Consider the following 23,575-nt stretch of genomic DNA (forward strand, 5'->3'; position numbering starts at 1 on the left):
TTGCATTGAAAATCAAAATTTCCCAGAGTGCAGCTGTTTTCTCTTCACTGGATGACTGTCTGGACTAAGTTCCAGGTTCAGCTTGCACCTACCCCATATCCACAGAGTGCACGCCTTGTCTGTATCACCACACCATTAGTTGTCTTGATCTTTTATCAGCACCTGAGTTACATGGGAGGAGGGTTCTTGATGACCTCACGTGGGCCAGGTTGTGGGATGTCCTCAGCCATTCAGGATTTTATGAAATTCCCAACTTCTGCGATCATCAGGAGTGAAGTTATTGCACAAGTTCGCGATCGCCGCCATATTTTTTATCGGAATTTTACTGTTCCCCAGAGACTAAACATGACATGACTGTTGTAAGTTGTCTGCTCACTATTAATTTATGACTTATAGGCAGGGGTTACAGTTATGAAAACATGCCTCTTCTTCCCAGAATCATCCTGAAGCTGAATATGTATGTCCCATCACTATTGGATCTATACAAACTCCAATATTCATAACTTTCTTTCTGAAACACAAGACTGGGTTCATTGTATAACATTTCTCCTAAAGGGACAAAGTATTTCCTGTGGACAAAAGAGGCTCTGTCACTTCTCTATGTGTAAACACATGTACCTTTGTAATTCAGCCCCCTAAAAAGACCTTTCCTGCCTTATCTACCTGTCCAGTCTATAAACCTTTGTTGACGCACAACAGACATCCTCATTGGTACTTCCAGGATCTCTTACTTCAAAAAGGAGCTGCTTGCTTATTAATTAAGATTGTCACTTCTCTTCATCTCCAAACCATAGCCCAGTCTTACTCATTTTTTTTATATGTTAAACTGTGTAATGCAACTACTAAAAATAGATTTGTAGATTGTAAGCCCTTTTTACTGCTGCAATTCCATGTGAGATAGGAAGAAGGGTGGGGAGGGGGTGAATGCTCCCTCTCTAGGAGCTTCAGCGATTTTAATGTTTTCTATGACAAATCCCCCTTTTTACAGATTGTTTCTCCAGCCTACCTCCTTGACATGCCCCTGGTGAGACAGCCCATCCACATTGCCAGTTACCCAACTCTACATGTTGATTACTTGTATGGTCTTTGTACTTTTTTAGATCCTACAAAAACATATGTGTTCACCCCTTATGTAATAATGTCCCCATCTAGGGCTCTATATTGACTAATGACCCCCATCCTGTGCCCCTTCCTGCTATAATGTCCCCATCATGGTCCCAATCCTGGTATAATGTGATGGCTCCAGGTGGTACCCACATTGCTCTAACCTTGGGAATGACAGCAGCGATAGATTAGCTTATGGTGTCATCCTCGAATGTATATAGACAAGGTGCGTGTTATATGAGAAGGGGATGTAGACCTAGTTTGTACTTTCTCACGACGATTTTGTTTGTACAGCGTTCATTGTACTGTAAAACGACCTGGTAACACGATTATTTAGGTCAGCATGATTAGTGTGATAATAAATTATTATTATTTTTTTAAGGTGTGAAAAATAGTTCAAACATAAAAAATATATGTTTTGTTTGGCTATTTTTTAATATCTGTAACTTTTTTTGTACATCTTGTGGTACATGTAATGATTTGATCGCTTTTATTGCACGTGGCAGCTGAAAAAAGGCTATTCTCGTGTTTCTTTTTAAACCTCTAGAGCATTTCCAGTGCAGAATAAATGTTATATTTTGATAAACTGACCTTCTGTGGATGTGGCAAAGCAGAATATGTTTGTTAGTTTTTTTAATGACTTTATTTTTAATGGGTTGAGTAGAATATGTTTTTTATTATCATGTAGTCGAATCATTGCCAAAAAGATTTAAGTCTTTCAGCAATGTGACAGGTAGTCAATAGTACACCGTACATGTAACATCTGAAGCCCCTGGTGCTCCCATATTCCAATCCTGGCCCCTCATTTAACAATGTCTTCCATCCAGGCTCCTTCCTGGTATAAAGTCCCCCATCCTGGGCCCTTTATTTAGTAATGTTCTCCATTATGAGCCCTTCCTATACTAATGTCCTCCATCCTGGGCTCATTCCTATAATGATTGTACTCATCTGTCTTCCCCCAAACTTGGCAAGTGGATACCAAAAACAATGAGGCAAGATGTTACATGGAGCCCCTGACCAAGGAAGGCTGACAGCCATCTTGTGTTTCTTCTTCTATTTTCTAATAATTGTGCCAACAGTTATTACCTTCTCACCAACCTGCTTGCCTGTTGCCCTTCCCAGCCTTTTGCAGGTCTACAATTTTGTCCCTCATGTCCTTAGACAGCTCTTTGGTCTTGGCCATGGTGGAGAAATTGGAGTGTGATTAATTGAGTGTATGGACAGGTGTCTTTTATACAGGTAACAAATTCAAACAGGTTCAATTTATACAGGTAATGAGTGGAGAGTAGGATGGCTTCTTAAAGAAAAACTAACAGGTCTGTGAGAGACAGAATTCTTGCTGGTTGGTAGGTGATCAAATACTTATTTCATATAATAAAATATAATTATGTAAAAATTATACAATCTGATTTTCTGTTATTTATTTTTAGTTTCTGTCTCTCACAGGGGAAATGTACCTACGATAAAAATTACAGACCTCTCCATTCTTTATAGGTGGGAAAACTTGCAAAATCAGCAGTGTATCAAATAATTATTTTCCCCACTGTGTGTACCCCAAAATGTAAAAAAAAAAATAAAGTTTCTTATCTTAAAAAATAGCCAAACAAAGCACATTGTTTATGTCTGAAATATTTTTCACCAATTTAAAAAAAATAAAAATCTAAATTTATTATCGCCCTAATCGTGCTGACCTGAATAATCAGGCTGTTTTGCAGTACAATGAACGATGTAAAAACAAAACCCTTTGGAGAACGTACAAACTAGCTCTACATTCCCTTCTCATATAATGCACACCTTGTCTATATATATCCGAGGATGTCGCCATAACCTTTTCTATCGCTGCCGTCGTTCCCAAGGTTAGAGCATTGTGGGTACGACCTGGGGCAGTCACATAGTGTTGGCATATACAAGTTTGGCAGGCACAGCGTAACTTCACCTGCTTCTTCATATGATGCTAGAGGTGGAGTTGCCCATATCAGACTACCTCCTCATATATACATATATCCTCATCTTTGGTAGAACAGCAATATTATCTACTGTATAAGGCTGAGTTCACATGTGACGTTTTTTTCGCGTTTCCGCGGCTGTTTTAACCGCGCGATTTTGCCGCGAAAACGCGAAAAATAAGCATCCCATGCATTCCTATGGGATTCCGCAATGCTGTGCTAATGCTGCGGTTTTTACCGCGGCGGAATCGCTTTGCGGTAAAAACCGCAGCATGCTCATTAATTTGCGGAATCGCGGCGATCCCGCACCCATAGGAATGCATTGTTCCGCTTACTTCCCGCATGTGGCTGTGCACACCATGCAGAAAGTAAGCAGAACATTTGCGGATGGTACCCACGGTCCGGAGGAGAGGAGACTGTCCTCCGGGCTTTGGGTACCATATCCCTGTAAAAAATAGAATTTAAAAATAAAAAATATTGTTATTCTCACCCTCCGACGTCCCGCGCAGCCTTTCTGCTTCTCTTCACGCTCCCGTTCCCAGTAGTCCTTTGCGAAAATGCCCGCGATGGCGTCCGTTCTCGCGGGATCGCGAAGTCTCGCGGTCATTCGCGCGACGTCATCGCGAATTACCGCGAGACATCGCGATCCCGCGAGAACGGACGTCATCGCGGGCATTTTCGCAAAGGATTACTAGGAACGGATGCGCGGGACGTCGGAGGGTAAGAATAACACCGTTTTTTATTTTTTTTTACATTTTATCTTTTACTACTGATGCTGCATAGGCGGCCTCAGTAGTAAAAAGTTGGTCACACTCATCAAACACTATGTTTGACGAGTGTGACCAACCTGTCAATCAGTTCTCCATGCGATGCTACAGATCGCTTGGAAAATGCTAGCATTTTGCAAGCTAAATACGCTTGCAAAATGCTAGTTTTTCCGCGGGAAAATCGTGGGATTTTAAAATGCGATTTTCCCGCGGACTGGAATTCCGGAATTCTCGCGGTAATTTCCGCGAGAGTTCCGGTACGTGTGCACTTAGCCTAATGCTCCAAGAAACACTGCTAATACCCAACGTCTTCGTATCGCTCGTTAAAAGTACTTGTTATCTGCTCATTACAGACAGAAATCCGGCGTCTTCTACAGTCAGTAATATATGTTCAGATTTGCTTTGTCTTTTTTCAGTTTTCTTATTTTTTCCTTCTCCTCTCCAGATAATCCATTGTCCCATAAACTAGAAAAGAAACAGACCCCCCGAGTATTAGTGACTTTTTCACATCTCTCACATTAGTCAATGATTTGATCATCTTGAGGATGGAATCTGGACAAAGTTCTGTTCCCTGGACCTGGTGACACTGGAGGTATTATTAATACGATTACACCAGTGTCATGACTTCTGTAGACACTGTGTAATATAGAAGGCTCCTACAGTCACCACAAGTCTAGCATATTGCAGTTTTTAGACCCTTATATCGAGACCTGGACTTCTCCACAGGTCCCATACCATGTATCTGTGAAATGGCAACTGACGAGTGGAGCGAGCTGAGTGAAGAAACCAAGCTGGGTTTAAACTAAAGCTTGACCAGAGCAAAATATGTTCCAGTGTGTAATTTGGGATAGTGAATCGGAGTCTAGAAAGTCAATCAGAACCAAGCAGTCAAGGGGTCTAGCCAGTGAGGGCATCCAAGGGCTAGTCAGGAGAACAGTCAGCTTGGCCAGAACACTCACTAAAATTGTCTAACAGCACCAAGAAAACATTTTGGCTATTAAATACATTCCAGAATTTGGCTACTGACTGGACACTGTGACTGGTCAGCCATTGGATGTGCCTGGCTTCCTGGTTGGGTGACTCTTGGACCTGTCCAGCATCTCTGCCAGCCCTGCCATCTTAAAGCTGTCTGATAATAGAGGTCAGCAGACAGACTGGCTTAGTGTGTGGATGGGGCACTTGTACTCGGACATCTCCTTGGTGTATTAATATGACAGATGTATTCCTAATATAAATCTCTCCACAATTCTGTTCATATTCCCCTTCTCATTACATCACTGCTAAAACTGTGTACATTGGTGATACTGAAGGAAGGCCGGGTTGTATTCTAGGATCTTACCCCTCAAACCAGTAACTCCTAGCACATATGTAGGAAGCCTCCCTGATTGTTCACAATAAGTAAGATCTATTATCGGTGTCTTAAATTTACACAGTTTAATCAAAGTCTAGGGAGGAAGACCTGGGTGTATGGGTGGACGACAAACTCACATTTAGTGGCCAGTGTCAGGCAGTTGCTGGAAAGGCAGATAAAATAATGGGATGCATTAAAAGAGGCATAGATGCTCATGAGGAGAACATAATTTTACCTCTATATGTCACTAGTGCGACCACACTTAGAATACTGTGTACAGTTCTGGTCTCCGGTGTATAAGAAAGACATAGCTGAACTGGAGCGGGTGCAGAGAAGAGCGACCAAGGCTATTAGGGAACTAGGGGGGTCTGCAATACCAAGACAGGTTATTACACTTGGGGTTATTTAGTTTGGAGAATCGAAGGCTTAGGGGTGATCTTATTACAATGTATAAATATATGCGTGGACAATATCAAGACCTTTCTAATGATCTTTTTACTCTTAGACCTGTGACGGGGACAAGGGGGCATCCTCTACGTCTGGAGGAAAGAAGGTTTAAGCATACTCACAGACGCAGATTCTTTACTGTAAGAGCAGTGAGACTATGGAACTCTCTGCCATATGATGTTGTAATGAGTGATTCCCTACTAAAATTTAGGAAGGGACTGGATGCCTTTCTTGAAAAGTATAATATTACAGGGTATATACACCAGTTTCCTTAATATTGCGTTGATCCAACGAGCTAGTCTGATTGCCGTATGTGGAGTCGGGAAGGAATTTTTTTCCCCAATGTGAAGCTTACTGTTTGCCACATGGGTTTTTTTTGCCTTCCTCTGGATCAACATGTTAGGGCAAGTTAGGATAGGCTGTGGGTTGAACTAGATGGACTTAAAGTCTTCCTTCAACCTTAATAACTATGTTAGTATGAGGAAGAAGAAAGTTAAAATTTATCATTGACGTCCTCTGTGGGACAGATTTGAAGTATAGTTTTCTTATACCACCTCTTACTTGGCTGACTTTAGGTCAATACTTTGGTCTTTAATAAATCTTGCCCATTTTGTCACTCCATCTATTCACGCCCACCCCCACATGTCCCCGTCCAGTTTGCATTTTTTTATACTCACGGTAATTCCTCTATCCCGCATTCTGAACTGGACAGAGCCTCCATCAAGTCACTGAAGTGAAGACCAGACAGACGGTTATTAGACAGGTCAAGGATCTGAAGGGACCTGTTATTCTTTATTAAAGATGCCAACTGGATGCAGGAAGTGTGTGGTAAATCATTATCAGCCAAACTGCAAGAATAAGATGATAAGATGTAGGTTACTTCTCCAGCAACGTCTTATCTCTTCACCAGTCCGAAAGCGCACACAAGAGCCATCTCGCAAAAAAGGCATTAGAGGATGGATCAGATACCAAGACATGGGGCATTACACGAGGAGAGCAGGACTGTTACACACCTGACCTGTTGTTAGGTCTCCGCTCCACTGTTTTTCCCTATAGCTGCTGCCCTTTTTTGTGCTCCACATTGGGTCTTACATGTGGCTGTCATTCCTCTGTGACATCATCTCTCAAAGCTTTTTAAGACCAACTTGAACTTGATTTGTCCAATTTGCACCTACTGCTCCTCAAGCCTGGTTTGTTAACCCATTAATAGCACTATGGATTACACTGATGAGCAAAAGGTTAACAATGTTTTGAACTTTTGACTTTCAGACTCCATATCTGCTTTGAATGTGAGACTACCATCATTTTATAGACTATCATCTTGGCTATCTCCTACAGAAAATTTGATTTGCAATTATTTAGCATATGATTAGTTAAACGCAGATTCCTGTCATGTCAATGCATTGTTACTGTTTTGCTCCTAAAAATCAAAATTTTGATTTTTATTATTTTATTAGTATTTTGTAAATCCACCTTTGGCTTTCACCACTGCCTGAATCTTTCTGTATATGCACTCTATCAGATTCAAACATGTCTCATCTGAAATCTGATCCCAGGTCACTTCTACACGTTCCCAAATTGGTTCATACTGGTCGACTCACTTGGGTATGTATACAGCTTTTTCTTCTACTCAACCCACAAGTAATTGATTGGGTTGAGGTTTGGAGACTGTGGGGGCCAATCCAGCACCTCTGCTTCATTGTAATGCAACCATTTCTTTGCCAATTTCGACGTATGCTTCGGGTCGTTGTCCTGCTGGAACACTATGTTTTCCTTTTCATACTCCTAGTACTTAAGTGTACAAAGTAACTCGCCTTGTAGGATACTCACATATAGCTCAGTATTGAGTCCACCATCAATCCTGGTCAAGTCCCAACGATTTTAGCTGTAAAACAACCCCATATCATCAGGTTTCCTCCACCGAACTTGACAGTTTCTTCAATTAATCTATCCGTTAGCCCCTTTTTCCCTTGCTTGTGTCTTCCAGACCCATTTGCATCCATCAGATCCTAGTCTATTGACTTTCGTCTCAGGCTGGTTTCACACTTGCGTTTTTTTGCGCTGTGTTTTAGCGCAAAAAAAGCATGCGTTTTTTTCCCTATACTTTAACATGGGTATGCATATGTGCGCATACACATGCGTTTGTACGCGTTTGTATGCGCATGCGTTTTTTTGTAGTGTGCGCTCGGGCGCACAAAATGCATCCTGTTGCATTTTTTGTGCGTCCGACTTGCCCCCAAAAAATGCATGCGCACGCAATGCGTTTTTTTTTTACAGCAAAACACCCATTAAAGTCTATGGGTGCGCATACGTGCGCATTGTAATGCGCATGTATGCGCAAAAAAAGCATGCATTTTTTTTTAAAAAATGCACCAAAACCCGCAAAAAAAGTTTGTGTGCGCAAAAAACACGCAGCAAAAAAACGCAAGTGTGAAAGTAGCCTCATCTCATCCAAATCACCTGTTTCCAATCTTCTACTGTCCACTTTTCATGCTGTCTTGCAAACTCAAGCCGATACTTCTAATGACGATATTGAAATCAAGGCTTCTTCACCTTTTTTCGGGTCACCATTCCAGACTTGTGTAACATGCCTTGAACAGTGCTTGTATGGACATCTGTTATCTCACTGTTATGAAGAATACGAGCCACATCCACTGCCGTGTTTGTCGCACCAGAACTGAGAGATCTTGTGATGAGCCGACTTGTTGACGCCGATATTTTGCCTGGACGTCCACCACTTGGCTTTTGAATGGATGGACGGACTTCATTACATATTCTTCCAACTTTCATGGTACTCACATAATGCAGTTTGACAATTTTCTTGGCCGAGACACCACTGCGGATGAGCTGGATAATGCGGTTTCTCTTTTCTTGGGAAATCTTCTTCTCGGCTGCTTCTCGATTTGGACCAGTGACTTTTCGCTTGGGAATCAACCTAATAACATATTGGGCTATTATGGCATGTGAGAACAGGTTGTATTTTGTAGTATCCAGGATTAAAAAGATTTCTCCACCACCAGGAGGAAAACAGTAACAATGCAATGACATGACAAGAATCTGTATACAGTGGCATGTAAAAGTCTGGGCACCCTTGGTCAAAATTACTGTTTTTGTGAACAGTTCAGCAAGTTGAAGATGAAATGATCTCTAAAAAGTCTAAAGTTAAAGATGACACATTTCCTTTGTATTTTAGGCAAAAATATATTCAGCTTTTACATTTTAAAAATTACAAAAAGGAAAATATGTTCATGCAAAAGTTTGGGCTCCGTGCATGGTTAGTACTAGAGATGAGCAAACTTGTTCGGAAAGTGTTCGCCAATTTCAAATTCGGCACGATTGTAGTACATTCAGATTCGTGTTCAGTCTCTCAAGGATTTTTACTCAGTCGGCAAAATTTGGTAACAGTTCGGTAAATCATCATCATGTTTACACTAATGCTTTTGTTATTACTTTGGCTAGGATAGTAGTGCTGTATGATGAGCGGGGTCGAGATGTGTTTGAAGAGGGGAGGGGGAGTGGAGAGGTTAGAAGAGTGGCGTGCTCTTTTTTCCCATTAACTCTATCTTTGTTGATTCCAGCAGCCAGTCAGGGCCTAGAAACCAACCACAACATCATGGCACAAGGTCTTCTGTGATTGGCTGCCGAAGTCACAAGTCCCTGGCCATATAAAAAATGGAAATCTTGTTTTGCTCGCGTCATTTTCTTAAGGAGGTTTTACACATAGCGATATCGCTAGCAATATCGCTAAAGCATCACCGATTTTGTGACACGGCAGCAATATTGCTAGCGATATCGCTATGTGTGATACTTACCTCCGACCGGCTCCCCCGCTGTCTGTCGCTGATCGCGCGAGATCGGCCAGGTCCATCTGTCGTCGGGCGCTTCCTGCTGGTGCCGATGAGCGACATGTGGACGTGGGCGGGAGGACGTCAGCATCGCTGCGTGTGAAAGGTAAGTTACGACCGCTGCTGCGTCGCTACATCGCTGTGAGATCTGCCTGTTTGGCAGCTCACTAGCGACCATTTAGCGATGCACCAGCGATCCTGACCGGGTCGTATCGTGGTCGGATCGCTGGTGCATTGCTAAATGTAAAGGGGCCTTTAGTGTCACAGTGCGGGGAAGCCACTCCTGATAGTGCTGCAATTGAACTTGTCAGCTAGATAGGATCCTGTCCTGTGTGAAATTGATCTTCCAGCAACTAACTAGATTGTGCAAAAACTGTGTGGCAGACTCTGGAGACCCCATTTGCTACTCCAAATCGTTTGTGATAAAACTGTGTGTTAGAGACAAATCAGAAGACCTTATTTCCACTTAAAAATCGTTAGGTATAACAGTGTTGTTCAGGCACACTAAGAAAATAAATAGTGACTGTTCATTTAGTGACAGGTGACTGACAGCTGTGGGCCTAAGGTTGTGAAACAGCAGGTTACAAGAGGGGAAGGCTACATAGAACACGAGTGGGGAAAAAGCGAGGTCGTGGTGGAAGGGGAAATAGGCTTGGTGTTCGACGTGTACGTGGGTTAGGTGCAAATGTTAATGAAAGCTCAACTGAACAAACATTGTCTCATCCTATCCAAAAACACCTGTTGCTGGACAGGCTACTCCACTCCCTTTCTTTGGCAGCCGCACAGCATACGCCTTGTAGATGAGGGTCAGAAAGAGCATGTGCTCCTGTGGATGGCAAGCGCTGCATCAAGTGGCCTCATCACACACTATACAATCCTCAGAGGTTGCACCTCAATCACCTTGATTTCCCTCCGTGTCACCAATTTCTAAACTCCAAACTGACTGTGGGAACCACAGACGGGCCATTCTGCAGAGCTGTGCACACATTCTATTCCATGGGCATCAGAGGTCTGCTCCGAAGATTCATAGAATCCAAAGGAGGAAAACATCTGCACCAATGCCCAAACTTTTTTCATGTTGGATCTGGGGCTGGACAAAGTAGGGTCCTAGTAGAATCCAGACCCTCGTCACCAGACGTTAATCACCAAGGGTGGTGGTAATCCTGATGAGATTCAGATATCAGAGATGCACGTGAACTGTACTGTGGTATCAGGACAGGACAGGAAGAGGAGGAGGGTGACTCTAAGGGTGAGAAGTGTGAGAACAGAGAGGATGACGATAATGTTGTAGATCCCACTTGGTGTGTGCCCAGAGATATGCAGCTGAGAAAGACGAGGAGGTTACATTGCTTCTTCCCTCTCAGAAACGAAGTGATGTAACCACAAAAAGCACTGTCGTCAACCCCAACTCTGCACCAGTCGCGAGTGTGCAGTTTGCAGGGGCATCAAGGGTTGCCTTGCCTGGGCCTTTGTTGAGACCACAAAGGATGACCAAACTCACGTTATCTGCCAAGTTTGCAAAAAACTCAGTAGATGCAAAAATTGCAATAATTTGACTACTACATGAATGAACCGGCATATGCGTGATCAATATGCCTTAGTGTGGACATCTCACTGTGCTAAAATGTGGACTATTGAGCCTCGCCAACTGCCGGCCATCCCATCAACTACATCTGCTGCTTCCCCCTCTGTCACTGTGCAAAATCTTATCACACATGTCACCAGACGCAGAAATTCCACTTGTTTAACCCCTACAGTTGGGGTGAGGGAGAGCCAGTCAGCTGTTATGGAAATGGACATTACTGCTGTTTTTGTGTCACCTGGCACAACACACCTTTCCCAATCCACCATAACAATTGTGCCTGCACCTCACTCACAGTCCAGCAGTTTGTCCTATTTTCTGTACTCCACCCTCTCTCAGTACAGCAGCCATCCCTTGATCCTGAAGTTGTGGTAACATAAAAGATTGTTTCCTCCTACACTTGCCAAAGCTAAGAGCTTGAACTACATCTACTCCAATCTGTTGGCCACAGAAATGCTGCCTTTCAGCCTGGTAGATACAGATGGTTTCAGAAACTTGATAACCATCGCAGTCCCCCCAGAACCAGTTGCACAGTCGCATTTACTTCTCTAAGAACGCTGTGCCTGCGCTACACTAGCATTTCGCAAAGAACATCACCTGTTCCCTAGAAAATATCAATGTCTGCCAGGGTGCACTTCACCACACTGACACCCAGATGAGTAAACATGGGCAGGGGCATTACATCTCACTGGGTGACTGTGGGGGCAGACGGTCAAGGGGTTACTCCACAAGTATTTGCATCCCCAAGGCTTGTGGGACAAACCTTTGTATCAAACAGTTCCTCCACTGCTTCTGGCTCCTCCACCTCCTCTAGGGCCTCCACCTGTGTCCTCACCCTCTTCCTTAACCAGACACACCTTCCAACAGTGCAGATAGAATCCCCCTCACCTCTATACTGTGCAGCCATAGCTCACCGCAATTAGGCAGTGTTCAAATTATTATGCCTTGAAGATCGCAGTCACATAGCTCAAGAATTGTGGAGTCAGGACAACTATCAGGCCGATTTAGAGCAATGGCTGTCTCCACTGAGCCTGGAGTCAGTGAAGCCCATGTGCAATAAAGGTGCAAACCTGGTGATGGCCATACGCCGAGGTAACCTTACAAAAGTGCCTTGCATGGCTCACGTCCTCAACCTGGTGGTACAACAATTTATGTGCTTCTGCAGAAAGCATGGTCGCTGTGCGCTCACTTCTGCCAATCGCACCCCGCAGGTCATCAACTTGCATTGCTACAGAGGACTTTTGGTCTACAGGTTAACCGTTTGATTTGCGGTGTTCTGACACCGTGGAATTCCACTCTGCACATGTTGCAGCGACTGTCGCAGCAGCGAAGGGCCCTAGTGCAGCATGTCCTTTTAAATAGCCTGGGCCAATGCATTATGGACGTGGTGCAAATTACACTTGCAGAGTGGGCACAGTTGAAGGACCTGTGCACCCTTCTGCACAGTTTTGAAATGGATACTAAGATGGCTAGCACTGATGATGTCGTCATCAGCATCACTATTCCAGTCATGTACATGCTGGAAACAAGAGGAAGAGGTGGAAGCAGAGGAGGATGTAGAAGGGATAACAATATCTCCAATTTCCAGACTGTCATCGCACAGGCTGGTGCCATAGGAGGGTGGTTAACAGCAGTGGCATAACTATGGGCCCCGATGCGAACCTTCAAATGGGGCCCCCCATGCCAAAATATTTTCCATCCAAATTCCTCCTGGCATGTCACTCCTGAGCACAGTCCTGTGTACCCCCTGGCATGTCACTCCTGTGCACCGTCCTGTGAACAGCCTGGCATATCACATGCCCCCATGAAGGTACCATCATCCCATAAAGCAGTTCCCGGCTTCTGCACTCACCTGCATCATAGAAGGTGTCCAGCACCGCAGTCTCCCCAAAGTCCAGCTCGCCGAAGTTGATGCTGGTGAGTTGCGCCCCCTCACTGTCACAGGCGTGGCGCAGGCAATGCAGTGCGCCAGATTCCAAGCTGCATCCCTTGGCTGTCTTCATGCTGTCATTCAGCACGTAGACAACCCGCAGCGACCTCTGCTAACTCAGCCTCTGGGCAACTTCACCTGAACATGGCAGCTCCGGAGGGGCACAGGCTGAGGAGGTCACACACTGGGGGGTTACCCTGGGTCTCTCCTGATGCCCCCTGCTCTCCGGGAGCGGGCATCGGAGGAAAAAACCTGGTGTTCTCCATGCTGGTACCGGCTGCTGCCTCCGTCTCTTCTCTCATGGAGAAGTGATAGGAAAAGTAGTGTGGCGGAGTCCGGGATCACTGCGCAGTGTATCCCCGTATACTGTGCACGGCACCGGCCATGCCTGTGTCATATACCACCTGGGAGAGGAGAGCACCCGGAGGACATGGAGCCGGCTGTTCCCAGGACTGTGTGGAGGGGCCAGCTGTGTCCAGGACTGTGTGGAGGAGCCGGCTTGCCCGGCACTGAGATGGACAGTGCCATTCCCGGGAGCTCTGCGGGATGTTATCAGTATCCGGACTCACACCTCGACCTCAGGGCGGGTCCTGCCCTCTTTCTCCTCCTCCAGGTCATGAAGGACACCTCCTCCTTCTCACACGGAGCCCCTTTGTGACAGTCAGGGGCCCGCAGTCTCATCCCTTCACACTCAAGCAGCAGGAGATGCCTTCGGCCCGACCTTCTCTTCAGTGCGGCTGAAGGACCTGCGGTGACGTATGCATGACACGCCTCCCTCCAGGTCACAAGGTTGGATCACGTGACCGCATTCAATTCATCTTCCCCATGTAACTGGAGGACCTGCAGTGACGCCTCCATCTGGGGTCACATGATGATTGGGTCCTTCTTCACTATTGCTGGACGGGCGGACGGACGGGCCCCTAAACTGTCCGCACCCCGTTGCAGCTGCGACCGCTGTAGTTACGCCCCTGGCTGACAGTGATCAAGGGGGGTTCATGGTACCAGACAAACTTTTAGCGAAGGTGCAGGAGCTGAGGAACAAATGAAGGAGGACGAAGGGATGGACGCTGAACAGTCAGGAAATGAAGAGGATAATTATCTTTTCTGTTGCCCGTGGTTAGCGCGAGGGGATGGAGTAAGCAACCTTGAGTGTTACCCGCCACCAACATAGCATGGACTTGGACCTCATGGAAACGCCCAACACGAGCGCCTTCTTGCTGCACTATCTTCAACATAGTGCCCGTATTCTAAGGGTTAGATATAGTGCTGATTACTGGGTTACCACTCTGTTAGATCTACAGTATAAGAGTATATTTTGCCAGATGCTTCCCCCCCTGGAAAGGGATGAGCGCATGGTGGAGTATTGAAACTCACTTGTAGACAATATTAAGAGTGGTTTTCCTCAAGACAGTAGTGAGGAACACGGTGTGCATCCTAGTTCTAGATGTCCAACCCTGGGAACGACAAGGCGTCATCGCAAGAATATTAACAGAAGCAGTGTATGTGGCATAAGCAACTTCTGTGAGTTGTTTCAAACATTTTTTGACCAACCCATGCCCCCAGAAGAACAGAGTACAAGTCTGAGAAGTTGTGAACGACTGGAGTGGATGGTGCAGGAATATCTGGATCTCAATATCAATGCCATCGGGTGGGGGGTTTGGACCCTTTTGCATTTTGGTCTTCAAAAATGGAAGAGTGGCCTGAGCTCGCCTGTCATGCCTTGGAGGTTTTGTCATGCTCGGCAGCTAGCGTTCTCTCAGAATCTGTCTTCAGCGCTGCTGGTGGTGTACTGACAGATGAGCGCATCCGGCTGTCCCCTGAAAGTGTAGACCGCCTATCTTTCATCAAAATGAACATGTCATGGATCTCCAATGATTTTTGCACCCCAGTCAAAAACTGGGCAGACTAGGTGATGGTGTAATTTTTAGTGTCAATCGTTGATCTCACAATATTGCAGTCTGTGACACCTTTGTCGTGGCTTCTGTGCCTGCTGTTGCTACTGCTGTTGATTTTACAAACATTTTTTGAAATGTGGAGAATATAAGTTGGGATTCTATCTGGTGAGTTGCCTGTAGTAGAAGATGTGTCAGAAGCCTATGATACTGTTTCTACACTGTGATAAATGATGCCACTTTAGTGGTGTGTGACAATTATTTTTTGAAATGTGGAGACTCCAAGTTTGGTTCCATCTGGTGGGTTGACTGTGTAAGTAGGGCTCCCAGACAGGCAGGCCTGCACTTACTTTGAGTCACCTACCTGTGTTACTTTGCCTTAATTTTGCTACCAATAGTACTGTATGAAACTGATGTTTGTGCAATCTGAGTGTGTCTGGAAATAATAACAAAAAAATTGAAGGTGTTGCATGAGGTATCAGGTCTTCCAGCTAAGAAGGCTTACACCGCTCACTTAACCACCAGGTCCTCATTGAAACTTCAATTCCAAGCAGTAAATCCTGGGCCAGACCCTGATACCTCATGCATAGCCCATGGCTGGCTTCTTCTGGGTCATTATAAAAGGTTCTACTGTGGGTCAATTGATCAGTCAACAACCTTTGCTAGTTTCCTTATATTTTTCTACCAATAGTACTGCATGAAACTGATGTTTGTGCGATCTTGGGTGTGGCTGTAATGAAAAAAAAAATTGGAGGTGTTGCATGAGGTATAAGGTCTCCCAACTAAGAAGGCTTACACCGCTCCCTTAATCACCAGGTCCTCATTGAAACTTCAATTCCAAGCAGTAAATGCTGGGCCAGACCCTGATACCTCATGCATGGCTGACTGCTGCTGTTTCATTTGCAAGTTTCTACTGTGGGTCAATTGATGCCACTTTTCCTGGTGTCTGCCCTTAATTTTAGCTGTTTGGAAAGCTTTTTGACACCCTTTGTTGTGTCCCATGAATGGGAACAACCTGTAATGTATATTTCTCTGTGTTTAGTTTTTCCTCCAATCAGCAAAATTCCCTGTGTTGCTAGGTAGAATTAGAACGTGTGAAAATTGTCCATCTGTCCCTCCTGTAGTTGAGCTCTCTATTAGGTTGCTCCTCCCTTCTTCTTCAGTTTAGCCTACAGCAGCCATTACGCAAGACACATGTCTACTCCCCTGTACAGATTACTCCTTTTTACCTAGGACATTATTGCAAGAAAGCTTGCCTGATTGAGTAGATTACACAAGAAGGAAGACACGCAGCAAGTCAGCAGGATCTAGGAGCAACATGGCAGATGTGACAACCTACATGATGAGCTGCAACATGTGCTACATGTTCACAGATCGACCAGAAGAAGAATCCAACTTCACCTGCCAGAAGTGTAGATTAGTGGCCCTTTTAGAAGAAAAGGTGCTTGGTCTGGAAAAAAGAATTGCAACTTTGAAACTCATCAAAGAAAATGAAGACTTCCTAGATAGAACAGAAGCATCTCTACTTTTCACAGAAGGTAAAAAAGTGTCAGAGAACCTCCAAAAGCAGACGAGTGAAGCATGTGACCAAAAGAAACAAGAAGACCATAGAGACATCACCAACCACACAACTGACAAACCGATACCAAGGCCTTGCAGAGGTTGACGATGGTACACCTAAGGATGAGGAACTACCAGCAAGCAAAGAAGAAAAGGGCACACAGCAACACCCAGAAGTGACAACAAACAGTACAGCCAAAAAGCGAAGAAGAGTGGTAGTGGTGGGAGACTCACTAGTGAGAGGCACAGAAGCAGCCATCTGCACACCGGATATAACCGCAAGAGAAGTATGCTGCCTCCCAGGTGTGAAGATCAAGGATGTGACCGATAGGATACCAAAGTTCATCAGTTCTAAGGACGTCCACCCATTTCTTCTGATACATGTTGGCACCAATGACACGGCAAGGAAGGACCTACCGACAATCTGCAAGGACTTTGAAGAGTTGGGGAAGAAAGTAAAGGAACTGGATGCACAGGTAGTTTTTTCTTGAATCCTTCCAGTAGACGGGCATGGCACCAGGAGATGGAACAGGATCCTTGATGCGAACAACTGGCTAAGACGATGGTGCAGACAACAAGGATTCGGATTCCTGGACCACGGTGTGAATTACCTGTACGATGGATTCCTCGCCAGAGACGGACTACACCTCAACAAACCTGGGAAACACACATTCGCCAGAAGACTCGCCTCACTCATCAGGAGAGCGTTAAACTAGAAGAAGAGGGGATGGGAAGAAACCAGATATTATAGTGATGAATGATATGAGGTGTGGCAAAGAAGATCCAAGACAACATACTCAGAAGGGAGGTAAGAAAATTTCTAAAACAATCAACAGGGAGGAGATTGGAACAAAGCAAAATTCTCTAAAATGCATGCTCGCAAACGCCAGAAGCCTGACAAACAAGATGGAAGAACTAGAAGCAGAAATATCTACAGGTAACTATGACATAGTGGGAATAACCGAGACATGGTTAGATGAAAGCTATGACTGGGCAGTTAACTTACAGGGTTACAGTCTGTTTAGAAAGGATCGTAAAAATCGGAGTGGAGGAGGGGTTTGTCTATATGTAAAGTCTTGTCTAAAGTCCACTTTAAGGGAAGATATTAGCGAAGGGAATGAGGATGTCGAGTCCATATGGGTTGAAATACATGGAGGGAAAAATAGTAACAAAATTCTCTTTGGGGTCTGTTACAAACCCCCAAATATAACAGAAATCATGGAAAGTTTACTACTAAGGCAGATAGATGAAGCTGCAACCCATAATGAGGTCCTTGTTATGGGGGACTTTAACTACCCGGATATTAACTGGGAAACAGAGACCTGCGAAACCCATAAAGGCAACAGGTTTCTGCTAATAGCCAAGAATAATTATCTTTCACAATTGGTCCAGAATCCAACCAGAGGAGCAGCACTTTTAGACCTAATACTATCTAACAGACCTGACAGAATAACAAATCTGCAGGTTGTTAGGCATCTAGGAAATAGCGACCACAATATTGTACAGTTTCACTTGTCTTTCGCTAGGGGGACATGTCAGGGAGTCACAAAAACACTGAACTTTAGGAAGGCAAAGTTTGACCAGCTTAGAGATGCCCTTAATCTGGTTGACTGGGGCAATGTCCTCAGAAATAAGAATACAGAAAATAAATGGGAAATGTTTAAGCACATCCTAAATAGGCACTGTAAGCGGTTTATACCTTGTGGGAATAAAAGGACAAGAAATAGGAAAAACCCAATATGGCTAAACAAAAAAGTAAGAGGGGCAATTAACATTAAAAAGAAAGCATTTAAACTACTAAAGTAGGATGGCACCGTTGAAGCTCTAAAAAACTATAAGGAGAAAAATTCTTTATCTAAAAAATTAATTAAAGCTGCCAAAAAGGAAACAGACAAGCACATTGCTAAGGAGAGTAAAACTAATCCCAAGCTGTTCTTCAACTATATCAATAGTAAAAGACTCAAAAGTGAAAGTGTAGGCCCATTAAAAAATTGTGAGGAAATTATGGTTGTAGATGACGAGGAAAAAGCTAATATATTAAACACATTCTCCTCTACGGTATTCACGGTGGAAAAAGAAATGCTAGGTGAAATGCCGAGAGACAAAGAAAACCCTATATTAAGGGTCACCAATCTAACCCAAGAAGAGGTGCAAAACCGGTTAAATAAGATTAAAATAGATAAATCTCCGGGTCCGGATGGCATACACCCACGAGTACTAAGAGAACTAAGTAATGTAATAGACAAACCATTATTTCTTATATTTAGGGACTTTATAGTGACGGGGTCTGTTCCACAGGACTGGCGCATAGCAAATGTGGAACCAATATTCAAAAAGGGCTCTAAAAGTGAACCTGGAAATTATAGGCCAGTAAGTCTAACCTCTATTGTTGGTAAAATATTTGAAGGGTTTGTGAGGGATGTTATTCTGGATTATCTCAATGAGAATAACTGTTAAACGCCATATCAGCATGGGTTTATGAGGAATCGCTCCTGTCAATCCAATCTAATCAGTTTTTATGAAGAGGTAAGCTATAGACTGGACCAAGGTGAGTCATTGGATGTGGTATATCTTGATTTTTCCAAAGTGTTTGATACCGTGCCACACAAGAGGTTGGTACACAAAATGAGAATGCTGGGTCTGGGGGAAAATGTGTGTAAATGGGTAAGTAACTGGCTTAGTGATAGAAAGCAGAGGGTGGTTATAAATGGTATATTCTAACTGGGTCGCTGTGACCAGTGGGGTACCGCAGGGGTCGGTGTTGGGACCTATTCTCTTCAACATATTTATTAACGATCTGGTAGAAGGTTTGCACAGTAAAATATCGATATTTGCAGATGATACAAAACTATGTAAAGCAGTCAATACAAGAGAAGATAGTATTCTGCTACAGATGGATCTGGATAAGTTGGGAACTTGGGCCGAAAGGTGGCAGATGCAGTTTAACAATGATAAATGTAAGGTTATACACATGGGAAGAAGGAATCAATATCACCATTACAACCTGAACGGTAAACCACTGGGTAAATCTGACATGGAGAAGGACTTGGGGATCCTAGTTAATGATAAACTTACCTGGAGCAGCCAGTGCCAGGCAGTGGCTGCCAAGGCAAACAGGATCATGGGGTGCATTAAAAGAGGTCTGGATACACATGATGAGAGCATTATACTGCCTCTGTACAAATCTCTGGTTACTGCACATGGAGTACTATGTACAGTTTTGGGCACCGGTGCTCAGGAAGGATATAATGGAACTAGAGCGGGTACCAAGGAGGGCAACAAAATTAATAAAGGGGATGGGGGAACTACAATACCCAGAGAGATTAGCAAAATTTGGATTATTTAGTCTAGAAAAAAGACGACTGAGGGGCGATCTAATAACCATGTATAAGTATATAAGGGGACAATACAAATATCTCTCCGAGGATCTGTTTATACCAAGGAAGGTGACGGTCACAAGGGGGCATTCTCTGCGTCTGGAGGAGAAAAGGTTTTTCCACCAACAGAGAAGAGGATTCTTTACTGTTAGGGCAGTGAGAATCTGGAATTTCCTGCCTGAGGAGGTGGTGATGGCAAACTCAGTCGAAGGGTTCAAGAGAGGCCTGGATGTCTTCCTGGAGCGTAACAATATTGCATCTTACAGTTATTGTTAGGATCTTTAGAAGGACGTAGATCTGGGGATTTATTCTGACAGAATTTTATAGGCTGAACTGGATGGACTAATGTCTTTTTTCGGCCTTACTAACTATGTTACTATGTTACCTACTGTCCATTGTACACTAATACAAGATTTTGGAAGAAAACAGCATCGTTTCTCCTGGTCTTTCTACAGTTGCATTGCCAGTGGAGTTAAAAAGTACCTGAGGTCGCCTTGTGGTGTGAGTACGAGTTACACAATTATCTAAGAAGCTGATAGTTAGAACACTTGGAATTCGCAGCCAGCAGGAAGAGTCAGAATACCCTTTAAGGTGTTGTGTATACATTTGGTTCGGTCTCCCATTGAATCTAATGGGGTTCGGGTACGTTCGTCGAACCGTTCAGCGAACATGTTTGGGAAACCTAACCGAACCTTGAAAGGTTCGCTCATCTCTAGTTAGTACCTACTAGTACCCCGTTTTGAAAATATCACAGCTTGTAAATGCTTTTTGTAGCCAGACAAGAGTCTTTCAATTCTTGTTTGAGGGATTTTCATCAATTTTTCCTTGGAGAATTCTTCCAGTTCTGTGAGACTCCTGAGTCGTCTTGCATGCAATGCTATTCTGAGGTCTAGCTGCAGATTTTCAATGATGTTCAGTTCAAAGTAATGTGAAGGCCAATGTAAAACCTTCATCTTGTGCCTTTTGAGGTAGTTTATTGTGGATTTTGACGTGTATTTAGGATCATTATCCATTTGTAGAAGCCATCCTCTTTTCAAATTCAACTTTACAGATGGTTTTATGTTTGTACTAAGAATTTGTAGAAATTTCATTGAATCCATTCTTCCCTCTTCCCGTGAAATGTTCCTTGTGCCATTGGCTGCAACACAACCCCAAAGCATGACTGATACACCCCCATGCTTAATGGTTGGAAAGATGTTCTTTTCCTGAAATTCTGTGCCCCTTTTTCTCCACACATACCTTTCATCATTATAGTCAAAGAGTTCTATTTTAACCTCATTGGTCCTCAGGACTTGTTTTCCAAAATGCATCATGCTTGTTTAGATGTTCTTTTGCATACTTCTGATTCTGAATTTTATAGTGAGGACACAGGAAACGTTTTCTTCTGATGACTTTTCCATGAAGGCCAGATTTGTGCAGGTGTCTCTGAAAAGTAGAACAATGTACCAGAACTCCAGAGTCTGCAAAATCTTTCTGAAGGTCTTTTGCATTCAAGTGGGGGTTCAGATTTGCCTTTCTAGCAGTCCTTCTAGCAGCTCTCAGTGAAATTTAGCTTGGTCTTCCAGACCTTATCTTAACCTCCACTGTTCCTGTTAACTGCAATTTCTTAATTACATTTATAACTGAGTAATGGGCAACTTGAAAATGCCTTGTTATCCTCTTATAGCCTTCTCCTATGGGCCTCCACCATTTTCATTTTCAGAGTGCTACGCAGCTGTTTAGAAGAACCCATGGCTGCAGTTTTTTGGCACAAGGTTAGAGCAGGCTGGGTTTTTATATATACTGCTAAAAAATAAAGGGAACACTAAACAATACATTGTATTGATTAGTGTTCCCTTTATTTTTTTGAGCAGTATATGTTTTTTTTGCCTAAAATACAAAGGAAATATGTCATCTTTAACTTTAGGCCTTTTAGAGATCATTTTATCTCCAACTTGCTTAACTGTTCACAATAACAGTAATTTTGACCAGGGGTTCCCACATTTTACATGCCACTGCAACTAACCATATGCTAAATAGTTGCAAGTCAAATTTATATATGAGATAGTCAAGATGATTTTCTATAAAAAGTTGAAAGCAGTAATGAATGTTAAGATATGGGCTTGAAAATCATATGGTCAAAACATTGTTACACTGTTACTCATCAGTGTATGAGCTGATATTTATAGACTAAGCACTACACTGTATTAATTTATGCAAAATTCTGTGATTTCTGCAAATTATTAGAGACTGTTCACATTGTTATGAGCATCACCTACATCTGTGAGCTTCTTGAGATCTGCCGTTCACCTCCTCACCTGTTCACCTAGTTTTGTGGCTTTCAGTGTGCCTTGCCTTGCTAGTTTGTCTGTTCTTTAGGACCATTGTCAGACCGTACACTGGTGCAGTAGACTCTGCATTACTATTAGTGCAGGACAATGCCCATCTCCAATATAAATATCTCATCATTTTTGTAAATCTTCGTCATTATCGTAATTTCACTGATGAATTGTGTAGATTGGTATCTCCAGGCTCAAAAGTAGGATATCTTACTGATCACTCTCACAATTGCTGAGACATGGACTCATCACTGCTGCATGTGGAGAGCAGAATCAGTCTCATCTCTTAAAGGGATAGATATTTTATCACTGACTTGTCCCCAACACATCTCAATCCTATACACATCTCTTATACTCACCATAATTCCTCAATCCTATTGTCTGCACTAGACAAAGCCTCCATCAAGTCACCAAAGTGAGGACCAGACAGATGGTTATTACGCAGGTCAAGTATCTTCAGAGTCTGGTTGTTCCTTATTCCACATGCCAACTGGATGAAGGAAGTGACTGGTACACCATTATTGCCAACAAAACTAAAAAAAAGATGACAAAATGTGGATGAAAGGTCCGCAGAGTATTCATTTAAAACCTGTATGCGATTCATCAAAATATCCAAAATAGTAGCATATCAGTGCAAACGTGCTCATCTCTCACTATGAGGAAGAATATTACTTACAGAAAACTATTATTTATCAGCCATGTAATAAGGTGTCACTTCACAGTGTAGTGACTGGATCAAGGAGGACATAGCTGCTTCCAAACTGTATAACTGTAAGAGGAAGTCATAGCTGCTTCTAAAGGTTTAGGCTCACTTCACATAAAGGTTGTGTTCAAATCATAGAAGAGGAGCAAGTATTTTAATTTGTACTCTTTCCCTGCTGCTTCTATTAACGCCTATTCAATTTTCCTGTCAGTTGTTCTACGAGTACAAAGAATGTTACTATTGTTTGTTCTAAGGTCCCATCCTTCTGCAACATGAACCAACCAAAAACCATAAACCTGCATGTCTCCATCCTTTACATGTCTCTTATTTTCGCAATTCTCCATCCTGTACATGTCTCTTATTCTTCATCCTGTACATGTCTTTTATATTCACAGGTCTCCATCCTGTATACGTCTCTTATACTCGCACGTCTCTGTCCTGTACACGTCTCTTATACTCCCACATCTCCATCCTGTACACGTCTCTTATACTCCCACGTCTCCTTCCTGTACACGTCTCTTATACTCCCACGTCTCCATCCTGTACACGTCTCTTATACTCGCACGTCTCTGTCCTGTACACGTCTCTTATACTCGTACATCTCTATCCTGTACACGTCTCTTATACTCACACGTCTCCGTCCTGTACACGTCTCTTATACCCGCACGTCTCCATCCTGTACACGTCTCTTATACTCCCACGTCTCCATCCTGTACACGTCTCTTGTACTCGCACGTCTCCATCCTGTACATC

General features: G+C 43.5%; 1 protein-coding gene across 1 annotated transcript in view; it reads right to left on the reverse strand.

The window, feature by feature from the left end:
* Positions 1-4,145: 4,145 nt before the first annotated feature.
* Positions 4,146-23,575, reverse strand: part of LOC141083110 (NACHT, LRR and PYD domains-containing protein 3-like) — an 80,036-nt gene continuing 60,606 nt past the window's right edge. Inside the window, exons 7-9 of the mRNA XM_073567297.1 lie at positions 22,479-22,652; positions 6,293-6,463; positions 4,146-4,282 (exon numbers count right to left, since the gene is read on the reverse strand). Coding sequence (XP_073423398.1) covers positions 4,195-4,282; positions 6,293-6,463; positions 22,479-22,652 — 433 coding nt within the window. The 3' untranslated portion in view covers positions 4,146-4,194. The remainder of the gene's footprint in view (positions 4,283-6,292; positions 6,464-22,478; positions 22,653-23,575) is intronic.

Source organism: Dendrobates tinctorius, unplaced genomic scaffold (assembly GCF_039654945.1).
Source record: "Dendrobates tinctorius isolate UK_male_01 unplaced genomic scaffold, ASM3965494v1 ptg000019l, whole genome shotgun sequence".
NCBI lineage: Eukaryota > Metazoa > Chordata > Amphibia > Anura > Dendrobatidae > Dendrobates > Dendrobates tinctorius.